Source organism: Agelaius tricolor, unplaced genomic scaffold (assembly GCF_023055355.1).
Source record: "Agelaius tricolor isolate 1412-34295 unplaced genomic scaffold, bAgeTri1.0.p SCAF_59, whole genome shotgun sequence".
Lineage (NCBI taxonomy): Eukaryota > Metazoa > Chordata > Aves > Passeriformes > Icteridae > Agelaius > Agelaius tricolor.
This window is the reverse complement of record NW_027269319.1, coordinates 166,436-179,091: the sequence shown is the minus strand read 5'-3', so window position 1 is coordinate 179,091 and position 12,656 is coordinate 166,436. Positions and strand designations below refer to the sequence as shown.

Below are 12,656 nucleotides of genomic sequence, written 5' to 3'. Positions count from 1 at the left end.
ATCACAAGGTTTTTTGATATCCCAGTAGCTTCTAGGAATTGCTTGTTCCTTACAGTAACAACTCTTAACTCATCATCAACAAGTCAAAAAAAAGATTTCTGTGCACATATTTTCAAAGCTGAAAAATATACTAAAATTTTAACTTAATAAAAATTACTATGTATGGACAAGACTCTTCAGATAATATTAGTACTACTGGCAGAAACAATGAGGTTATTGTATTAGTAAAAATGTAGCATTAGCGACCTGTGGTTTGTAATCTTCGGTTACCTTGGTACCCAGATGACTTGTCAGTCTGCGAGGAACAGAATAGTTACTACTAGAGCTCATAACACTGGCTGTCTCATGGTCCACTCGAGCAGCAGAACCCTACAGATTTAAACAACAACTCATATAAAACAAAGTCTGAGGGACAGAACAACATTGAGTTTCAGCACTGGATGATGCAGTTGTGCCGACAGCAATGAACTACCAACCTGCTTCTCCTTAGGTCCTCTCTGCCCTGACACAACAGAGAGGTCACTATTAAACTTGGTTCTATTAACCTTTTTTCCTGAGATTCAGTCTCAATAGAACTGTAATTTCAACTGAATGGATTTAATTACTATTTTCACCAAGAAGAAGTAGATTTTGGAACAAACTGAATAATAATTTTGACAGTGAAAAAAGCAGACTCCATTTTTATGTCAGATTTTGTAGCGCACTGGAGTAGTATCTGAGAACCCACCAGTAAGAAGAGACTGATCTGGGCAATGAATAACTCCACCTGAATTTGTTTATTTCAAAAGCAAAGCATAAGTGGTGTAGTGAAAACTATAGAATAATGCTGACAACACTTGATGTAATTTTCCTAGAATCTAGGTATGCTCCTACCCGTATTAGCAAGACTCAATTATTAGCATCTTTGTCTTATTTTAATTATTTCATGTATTTACATTTTTCCTTTTTCTGCCATTTTTTATCCACTCATATTCTTACGTTTTACTTGCTGTTGTTTTCTATCTGTGATGTTTCCCTTACTATATCAGTCCCTTCCCTTCTGCTCTGGGAAATTAAAAATATATTTGTTTAGAGAACACTTCTAATATCAATAACTATATTCCTGAGGTAGTCACCAGTTTTAATTTGATCCTCTAAAAAAGCTAAAATCAGTTAATGGAATTATTAGCCTAATTTGCAAAACATTTTCGAACTATGAGGATCAATGGATATAATTTTTTTTCCCAGTAAAAATAGGTAACACTGAAGAAAATTACATGGAAAACACTTTGAAATAATGTCTGTTTCTTCTATGTGCTCCATAAAGAAAGAGGAATTTTGCAGTTCATACAGTCCAACATCTTAAACATGAAATTGAAAGAGACTTGTAAGTACAAGGTAGGAGTAACTTAATGAAGTGTTTGTATAGACAGAAAAGAATCTAGTTATATTGGAATATTTAAACACATTAACATTATTATACTCATTTCACTTCCATGTTTGAATCCAGAAAATGTGATACATGTTCCAGAAGTATTTTATGCTACAAGAGTATAACTGGAATTATTTATATTAACTCCATTTATTCCATTCTATATTTCCTATGTAAACAAACCCTTATTTTCTCTGTTGACTACAGGGAAAAAATCAGAATCTAAAAGCCTAGGAAGAAAATCAGACTACATTTTCTCCATAATTCAGTTAAATAATGTTCAGTGCTATAGTGAAGTATATGGGAAATATTCCCATATATTTATATATATATTATTTATACTTCACTATAGAATATGTGACATATATGGGGATGAATTCCTGGAATTTTACACCCTGCAATCCCTTCATATTTCCTCAAACTACATTCAGAGGATTACAGGTTCAACATAATGTACGTACCAAAATTATCCATTATTAAGCTCAGTGTGATTGTTTCATGCAAAAAGGTAAAAAAGGACACAAGTCTGGGGCACTATCTATTAAAATTCACCATGGTGTAGATGGAAAAGCAACAAAATTTTAGTCCAGCAGAAAAAGTAGTGAGTGCAATGGAAAAGACAGCTGAAAGATGGTGCTGAAAAGGACACACTTGAAAAGTGAAAAATCCTGGATTCAATTAACACTGACTACAAAATCAATTAGAACAAAATAAATTGGTGAAAACTTTTTTTTTTCACTCCACTGAATGATGATTGCTCTAAGTATACTGAGCTGGTTTATCAGAAATAAATGTTATGTCCAATCCATTAAACCTTCTCAGTCTGGACTTGCACTGAAAGTAAATAATCCCCAGATGGCTGTTTTAAAACAGATAGAGTGCCCCGGCTCTATCCCCCACCAGGAGGAAGGAATAGCCATGTTTTATATATTTTTACAAGGCAAAGGTCAAAATTGCACAAATCCTCAACATTAAGGCCTCAACTGAATTATGAACGGATCTTCCATTTGCATAAGTCTGCCAAGACATGTCAATCCCTTTTTCCTTCCATTTCTGTAAAATACATTGTCCAGAAAAAACTCCTAATTCATTCTCTGAAGATGGATGATAGAGCAACAATGCATCAATTATTTAAATACATTATGCTTTCAGCCCAAAAGCAGCAGTGAACTATTTTCTTCTCAAACAATAAAGCTGTCATAAGAATTAAGAGTCAGAACCACAATAAGATACGGATGATAGAATTTAATTCCAAATGGTGATCAAATGTATTTCAAAAGCAAAATTATGGGCTGTGCTTAATGTTTAGTCAAGAGAAATATTCCAGCCAAACCACAATTCTTTCTGATAAATCTTCTACAAGACACTTTCGGAAATATTTAAATAATTTTACTTCCCTGGAGTAACAAAAACATCCTGTATATGAATTCAGCTATTAAATCTGTAGTGTGAAGTTTTAAAAACCCAAATTACTAGTGGGAATGTCTAAGCTACAGTTGGAAATCATGAAAGAAAATAATCATGGTAAATAAATGAAAGTATTTTTAGCCAAAGAGAGTAGTAATAAATATTGATTTTAAAGGATAAGTAAAGAATTTAATGTATACCTCAAAATATTCCACTACTGTATTTCAGTAATAAAAGGAGAAACAGCAATGGAAGATTATTTAGAAGCATTTAAATAACCCTTCAGCCAACTTTCAGGAGATTACCTCATTGATACTTCAGTTTCAAATAATAAACCTGTCATTTGCTTTTCTTCTTTTTTTAAAAATCACCAGCATCTTAGTGGTAGTTTCTAAAATGAAAATTTGAACAATTTTCATAATTTACTAGCACTTCTTATATTACTGTTCACCTACAATGAAATACATTTCCTGTAGTCACTCTTGCCATCTCTTTCACATCATTAGGCTCATTAATCATTTATACAAAAGAAAAATGCTCCCTGCATTACTGAATATTTATATGTCCCTTTATTCAAACACTTCCTTACAGTAAATACAATAAATTTCCCAGATATAGATGGAAAGAGGAAAAATATACTTTTTTTTTAAATGAGTAGGCATGCAAACACACTAAGTTAAATACCAGCATGTAAGCATCATATGTCTGAAATACTTAATTATATTAAAACAAGGAAAATACTCTACTTACCTGACCAGTACTGATGGTTGCCACACTGATTTCTGCTGCTCCTTGACCTTCATTCTGCCTCTCTGTATCATGGGAACCTGCCTCATGCTTGCTTTGAGGTGCTCTCTGTTAATACAAGAGTTTATGAAATTACAAACAGAAATGAGGTACCATTTACCATTCAAAGCTTCCTTGGCTGTGAGCACATCAATACTGCATCCTCAGGAAGCCACTGAGCAGCACTTTGCATTTCATAACCCTGAGCCTCAAAAATTAACAGCCGAGACTGAGCGCCTTCAAAAACTGCGAGATGAAAGAGAAGCATTTCCTCTGAGGATTACAGCCCTGCAAGACAAAGGATCTGCTGTGACACACAGCAGCACCATTTTCCACCAGCTGTGCTCACATCCCTATCAGAAATGTAACAGAATTGGAGCAAACGACTGTCTACTCTGCTGGACACGTGATCCCTGCTTTTACTGGGGACCATGGCCAGCACTGTTCAATTAAGCTTCACGTTCAAAGATGAATAATTTCTGCTTGAACAGAAGGATATCTCTACTATAAGAATATTCTAAATGTCAAGGACAAACAGTGCAGGAATTACCACTTTGACTGAAAAGAAATTTATACAGCCTGATACTGATCCATCTAAAATTTTGTCAAAATAAATTTAACTGACGTGGCAAGCTGGTACAGAGAGGTTTCAGTTCCTTTAGGAAAACAGATTTTTATACATCTACATAAAAACTAAATTGGTCTTCCTGATGCTGATAGGCATTTAAATGAGCAGTTATGAAATATGTGAAGTATCAAACATCAGCTATTAATAGGTTTAAAACATTTCAGATTTTCAGAAAGACATGAATAATCCATGGAAATGGCTGAAGTTTGGAGTTGAAAGCAATATTATTTTCTAAGTATTACTTTTGTTGCCAAGCTTCATTTCACATACTGAAAGGCTACTACCTAACAGACAACACAATCTTAATTAATTTGTTTAGCCACATATGGTCTATGTCATCCAGTTTCTATGTGGCTCTGCAATGTTTTTGAGCTGCAGAGCCTAGCATAGCACAGTCTGCCTCATCATGCTTTAAGGATATTTATCTCTGACTTTTAGCAATACCTCTCTTCAATGTACACGCCCTGAAACATCTTTGGATACTCTCAGTCATTAAATTCATACAGTATCACTGGCATAAATAACTCTGTTTTGTTCATCTAAGACAGAAGAGTCTCACTTAACATTAAGCAGAATTTCAGAAACCACTAATCAGCACGTGAAGTAATTAATCTAGGGAAAAATTCAAAAGTGTAAATATAGTTTAACTAAATGAATAAGGTATGTAAAAAAATGCAGGCTATTATACAAACTAGTAATGTGAGGAAATTGGAAACAACTATAGGTTAAAAATTCCTTGACGTTATACCTTCACTTACAGAAAATAAGCCACAAAGCAAATCTCCAAGTATTTTAGCACACACAGTGTTACTTCTTTCTGAAATCTGATCTAATTTTTCACCCTCTCTGTCACTGTGTATAAAATGAAACTGCTATTGATGCTCATACAGTAACTGAAGAAATTTTGGTTCTCAATACAAGAGTCGGGCACTCAGTTAAGATCAGGCCTTGCTGTACATGAAGTGAATTCAGTATAATGCTAAATTCCTGTCTCACAACACACTTCAATCTTGAATAAAATGTAATTATGAGTTTGACAAAATCAAGACAGATTTTTCCCGTCACTAAATGACTGCAAAGCACGAAGAAAGTAGTACTGGACATGCCTAGAGGTGAAAATCTGAATGGTTCATTAGCAGGGCTCTGACCCACTGGGTCACTTGAGAGGGAATACTACTCCTTTTCCAAGAACACTCCTGGGGATTGGGACAGGGTGGTGAAAATGGGGTGTATCTATTAAATAGTTCTGCTGCATCCACAGCACAGACACAGAGATATTTCATTCCCTGACAAGAAAAGTTTCTGCTCTCCTTTAACACTTTCTGCTTCTATTAACATACATTTGTTTTCTACAAGCTATTTAAGAATGAGATACTTTCCCATTTCCCTTAAGCACTCTGAAGAATATGCCAATACAAAATGTAGTCAACGCACAAATTAATTTGCAAGGCAGTTTTTAACAGTTACTAGCAGGGCTTATCTGATTTGAGATGCAGAATGTGCTCACAACGTACAAACCCATTACTGTCACATGAGTTATCAGCTGGACTTGAACATCAAATCTCAGTGAAGACTCCCTACCACTTCAGCCACTGAAGTCATTTGAAGTGAACTGTTCTCTTAATGCAGACTGGCACAAAAGAGTTAATAACAACACAGGCAGCAGAAAGCAGGTTATTAGTTGAAAATGGAGTATTTATATAAATATGTATTATATTATTATAATGTATAAAATGATTAAACATATTTATTTATTACATATGAAAATAGCACATATCCATGCAGATGGATAATGTAAAAATATTTTTGTATAGATACAGTATTACTGTAAATAAATTAATATTCATCTGACAGACTGCAGATTAATGGTTAGAAAGGCCATATAACCACTGAAAGTATATCCTCTCCTTCATGGTGCCTTTTAACACTCAACACAGGACCTGTGGAAGAAAATACAGAAGCCACCAACCACATCAGCAAAGAACAGCATGTGAACAGCAGCAGGCTCTGTAAACCCTACGTGAGGCACAGCAGCCAGAGAATGGCACACAGGTCCCCTGGGTTAACCTGTTTTGAAGCATGACTTTTGAGGAGGCCTCAGCTGGCTTTGTAACCCCTGCCATTGCTGAATTTTGGCATCAGATCATGAAAGTCAGTTTGACAGAGTTCTCTTGTTTGCTCTTGCAGCAAAACTGTGGGAGACTGCATGTGCTGATTACAGGGACATGGAGCTACTCCTTCCATCGCATTTGCCACAATGTTCTACGTGCTTCTGAAGTCAGCAAGAATTATCATTATCAGTTATTAATTTCCATGTATTTATTAGTAGAAAATTATAAACTCTAGCTAGCACACTAGACCTTGACTATTTCTGCTAAGAAACCCAATTACAAATAATTTTACCTAATGCTTTGTCAACCTGAGATGCTGATGCTTACATATTCATTAGGAATTGCCATTACTCCATATTAAACACAATAGACATACATGTATAATTAAGAGATATATGAGAAAATGGAAAATGCAACAAATGAAACTGTAAGAAATAATTTTGCTATGGTTGATTCGAAGACAAAAGAAACTCTTGTGAGAAAAATGACTGAGAATGCTCTTGTCCATCACAGTATAAAACCCGCTGAGCATAATTTCAGGAAGAAAAAAATCCATTACATTTTATCTACGGCAACACTGCCCAATGGAAGTATTTTCAAGTTACAGATATTATGAAAGAAGGGCTTGTACAACTACTGCCAAAAATTTCCTTTTTCCTTTTAAATAATTTCATATTGTACCCAAGAGCTGAAAATTCTTTCTGGACAGGTCTAGAATAATTTTTCTAAAATCATTCATGAGACTTAGCAATTTGCCAAACCTTAAAAATGTGATAAAATGTGTGTGAGAATTTTCTCTGCTCATTGACTCCCAAAAGCTGATTTTACGCCATAGCATTATATTTGGTCTTACTCTTCAAGATATATTGCACTTGGGTTCCACAGTGACTGGTATCACCACAGGGCCTACTGTATCAGCAGATAAGCTGTGATATTTATTATTGTTGTTACCAGATCTTTATAACAGAAGGAGCATATTCAATTTGGTTATTGGCACCAAAAACCAGGAAATAAACTCTCCAACCAATTTACCAGCTCAGAAAGCCAACATTTCTTTATTACCAGTGCTGAATGCATGGGGAATTCTGCTCAAAGCATGCTCAGTAACAGACTAACAGACCAGGGTATATTCCTGAAACAAATACATATTCATCACATTTCCTGAATATATGCATATATGCTAATTATTTTCATGGACTTATCTGGATACAGTTCAGATTTTCTGATGAATCTTTTCTCCTTGAGAGTATCTCAAATACGTGATCATGCCATAATGTACTTCTCTTATCATTCTTTGCTGTCACACAGAATCCTTGTTCTCAAAACTAATGTATCAGCTAGTACATAATAATTACTGATATAAGTAAATAAGGAAGCATTAGTTGGAACACAACTTATTAGTCACAGATGTAGGGAGTTAACACAAGGCTTTGCTAATCTCTGGCATTTGTACTAAGCACTGAATGGTACAAAACTAAGCATAAACCACAAATACAGGGATCAAACCCTATTGTGCTAAGGTTAAAAGAATTTTCCAGCTTTTCCCCACTACTGTATAGACTTCTTCTTAAAAAAATATACTTATTCAGTATCAGGCACTGGATAAAAATATAAAAAATGTCTCATGTTTGTATTTTTCAGTTATATGGACTTCGCAGTGTTACTGCGCCACCAGACAATTTCAGATCTAGCTGTTCTCTGTAGGAGATGGTCATCACTCGGAAATTACTAAAACACACTGTAAAGTATTAGGGTGTGTCTTGTGACTGCCTCCTTTACCACCATCAGCATGCTGGTAAGTCTGTCCTAAAACATGTAACTATGCAACCAGATATCCAAACATTTTCCAGATAAGACACATCATGCAAAAATTTCAATATATCAGACCTTCAGTGTATGAGGCAGCCAAATGATTTGGCAGGAGTGAAAAACTATGAAACAACCTTTTTTCTATAGTTGCATCTCAAAATATTGTCTTTCTTTTTCTACCAGAGTAAAAGATAAACACTCTGTCTGACTATATGAGGCAAAAGTATCTGTTGAGAGGCTGGTCAACCAGGCAGTGAGAGCATTACGCCAGAAATAACAGAGGACAGAAGATAGGGCTGGCAAGCAGGAGCCCTGGCTGGTGGGAACACAAGGGCAATGCACACAGCTGAGATAAGAGCACGTCCTTGAGCACAGGCGCGCAAGGAAGAACAACGTGCAGCACAGCTGCCTTGCTGGGAACGCTCCCAGGCCTGTGCTGGGCAATGGGCATGGCTGGGTGCTGCTCTCTGGCACATCCCTGCACTGCTGCTCAGGGAGCAAGCAGGAGGTGAGGGACAGGGATGTGGACTGAAAACTGCTGGAATAGCTAGCAATCAGGGGGGTGCAATCAGTAGCACAAAGTACAGCTGGAAGCAAACTGAGTCCAATACTGTCCAACATCTGCATGCTGGGACATGGTGCACTCTCCTCAAGCTGGAGAAGCTGATACAGCATAGGGTTCAGCTGCCTTCCAAAGGGGCCTAGATGGGTGGGTAGAATGGGCTGAGAGGAAGCTCAGGCTGTTCAAGAAGGGGAGTACAATGTCCTGCATCTGTGAAGGAAGAACCCCAGGCACCAGCACAGGCTGTAGCTGTCCAGCTGGGAAGCACCTGGAGGTCCTGCTGCGCCATCCTTTCAAAGGTCTTGAGGCAAAAATTCCAACACTGTCCTCTGCTGCAGTGAGGGGCATACTGTCAGCAGGGCCAGGGAGGTGGCCCTTCCTCTCCCCTCAGCATCCAAAGTCCTGTTCAGGCCTGCCCAGCACAATAAAGCTGGATTACGATTGATTCACTGAAACAAGTCCTCTGCAGGGTTCAGCAGTCCTTAAAGGTCCTGAGCATCTCTCACACACAGAGAGGCTGAGAGAACTGAGCCTGTTCAGCTGGAGAAAAACAAGGCTCAGGGAGATCTTTTCAATATCTATAAACATCTGGACTGACTGATATCAATAGCCCAGGCAACTTTATTTTCACACACTACGGTCTGCATCACTTATAAGAATTTATTTCCCCCCCAAATCCTGGAACTATGAAACAAGTGGAAAATTTCCATTTACAAAATGGAAAAATATACATCCTTTAGTGATTCAAATGATGCTCTGAGCTTTTTTTGTAGTTATTTTGGGTGAAGGCAAGTCATAAAATATTCATGTCAAACACACAATTTAATTTACCAGTACAAGAAATGGAGTTGACATTCTAAGTGAATTTCCACGAGAGCAGTTTTTGCTAATGGCAATTACTGCTATGGACTTTGTAATTTACAGGAAACATCCTGCATTTCTTAATATAGAACCCTGTACTTAAACACTAAAATATACCAGGTTTCTATAATGAAGTCTGACAGAAGCTCTATTCATCCTTTTTTTACATCTTATCTCCTTCAAAAGACAAACAAAAATGAAGGTGCTTATCACAGATTCATAATTACAAAGGCACGTACAACTGATTGTTTTAATTATTTCTAAAACCAGGACTCAGCCTTCATAAGCACATTGCACATTGACATTTTCAGTGAAATTTCAAGCTAAACTTTTAACTTACTGGATAGAAGCTCCACAGTAGTACGAGGACTAATCCAAGTATTCCATCCTCAGTTCATTAGAAACAGAGCAAGTAACAGTCCAAGAATATTGACTACCTGATTGTGACATCAACAGCTGATGGGAATAATCCTGCCTACCACTTTATTAAAATATTTTGGGTTTTTTAGAGAAAATACACATCCCACAATAAAAAAAGCAAGTTATTGCTCACTAACCTCTGCTTCAGCTGCTTGTGATTGCAGGAGCTGACGTATACGAAGAATGTCCTTCTCAATTTGTTGAATTCTGGCCACCCTTGCCTGAAATGAATGGATTTTCACATTTAATTTTGTTCAAAAGCTCCTTTTACTTACTGTACAGAGTGACAGCATGAAAAGTTCTTGGCAAATACTGCTGACTACAAAAATACTTACTTTAGTAGATACAAGCAGAGGTACTACACGCAGTAATTCATGTGTTCTTTGTAATGAAAACAAGCAAGGGAATAGTTGGGGTTCTAATAACACTGAATACTCATTTGGATGTAATAGGTTGTCACACAGCACACATTTAGGTATTTAAAAATGCTCCCCTTAACTTGCACAATATTCCTGTTTCTGAAACTGACATTTTATGCAGATCTTTGGCATATTACCTCACTTTCATCTCTAGTATCAGAATTTTACTTGCCTTTTAGTGATCTGAGAAATATTTTTATTTGCAGAGTGTCTTGGAAGGTATGAGACCCTGACAGATTTTTATTACATTCAGTTGCTATACTGATGTGAGAATTTTGCTTATGCCCAACCTTGGATGATTCTCTGCTCCTACAAATCTCAAAGAATTTAACAGGCTAAGTATATATATATTAAAAAAAAAAAAATCTACATACTGCTTCTTTGGTTTATCTGGGATTTTACAGACATCTCTGAATCAGTCTTTTACAGGCATATTGCTACACATTTCCCACTGCAACCATTCTGTGGTAAGAACAGGGAATATTAAGAGACTCCAAATGTAAAAGGATACACGTACTCCACACAAATTGTAGTGAAGCACAGGATGCATTATCAGTCTGTAAAACAGTCAGTGTATAACCTTGATAATTTAATAAATTCACATTATTTGACTTTAAATGTGGGCAGAAGACCAAACTGATTAAACAGTATTTTTTTTTGGTGCCATGGATAGATTAATAAAATAGACATATTGTTGAAAAAAGTTCTAATGCCTTTATTTGATTAACATTTACAGTGCTATACTAGAAAAGCAATCTAGTAGACACTGCAAAGATCAGCATTATAACTGACCTTATTTGACATGTTTATAATCTGAAAATGGAAATAAGATGAACTTTCAAAAGGTGGTAATGCCAGAAGATGCACATGCAATAGAAACACAATGCTATCTAGAAAATTTAGAAACACAAAACATAACCAAAAAATATGAATTACTGAAACACGCATCAGAAGCAGCTGTGGGGAAAACACCATAAGCATCAACATTTAGCAGAGCTAGAAAGGTATAACTTTAAGCTATACATTTGATTTGATTTTGTAAAGCAAAGTATTGGAAAATACAAAAAAGCTTCAGCACAGAGGTAAGCAGATAATTTATCCCACCCTTTGCTCCTAGTTCAATAAATTTTTATGTATTAGAAAGATAATAGAAAAATATTTTGGTAATATCTATATTGGTGACATGATGCATGACTGACAAAATACATTTCTCATTGTCCTTAAGAATTACTTGAATTTAATAGAATTATAGAGCAGTCAGGGTTGGAAGGGACCTTCGAAGGTCATCCACTCCAAACTCTCTGCCAAGGACAGGAACATCTTCAAGTAAATCATGTTGCTGAAAGCCTGTCTGACCTTGAATGTTTCCAGGGATGGGGCCCCTGCTGCCTCTTGGCAACCTTTTCCAGTGTTTCACCACTCCCACCATAGAACATTTCTATCTTGTATCTAATCTGAATCAACTCTCCATTAATTTTAAGCCATTACCTTTTCTCCTATCACTATTCCCTGCTAAGAAGTTTCTTATCGGTCGCCTTTCAAGCACTCAAGAGACACAGGTCTCCCCAAAATTTCCCATAAATCGAGTTTCTTTCTGTGTAACCAGCAATGTAGCCAATAAAGGGCATCAAGAATATCGGAGTATCTTTATATATGCACCTAAACACAGGAAAAAAATGTTGTGCAGATGAAAACAATTAACTACTGCATGATTTGCCAAGTATTACTGAGTCCTCCAAAGGGACAGGAATTCTATCCACCCTTTCCAATTTCAGTCCAGAGATTTAAACATCAGATCATACTTCTAATTAACTTTTTTCTAGTACAGGGAAACTGGGGAGTTCTACTAACCAGGACTGTACTTTGTGCCAAACACTGCAGAACAGAAAAAAGGGATGCATTTCTTGCCACAAAGGGGTGAAGCCTCCTGGCAAATGGGCAAAACAATGGAACAAGCAACAATGTTCTTAACTTTAGAACCTACTTGAGAAATATCACCTTTGATTTCTATTTGTTCATACTACATTCCCATTTATTATTGTATTTACTTGTAATTTTTATAAACATAAAATAGTTGCAGAAAGTAACTTTACATTTGAAGTTACACATTATTTGGTTTTCACTGCCCCAGTAACATGTCTAACAAAGCAAAAATAAAATTCCTCCACACTCACAGTGAGAGAAAAATAATCACTATATAGAAAGTAAAAACAAGGAATAACATTTTGTTTTTAAAATGTTG

General features: G+C 36.2%; 1 protein-coding gene across 4 annotated transcripts in view; it reads right to left on the bottom strand.

Moving 5' to 3' along the window:
- The window catches only part of APC (APC regulator of WNT signaling pathway), a 93,615-nt gene that overhangs the window by 21,689 nt on the left and 59,270 nt on the right, over nt 1-12,656 (bottom strand). For 3 of the 4 annotated variants that reach the window (XM_071456489.1, XM_071456490.1, XM_071456488.1), the window contains 3 exons: nt 10,133-10,216; nt 3,569-3,673; nt 247-369 (listed from right to left, as the gene is read on the bottom strand). In XM_071456489.1, the coding sequence (XP_071312590.1) occupies nt 247-369; nt 3,569-3,673; nt 10,133-10,216 (312 nt within the window). The remainder of the gene's footprint in view (nt 1-246; nt 370-3,568; nt 3,674-10,132; nt 10,217-12,656) is intronic. The other variant, XM_071456491.1, reaches the window with a different exon arrangement.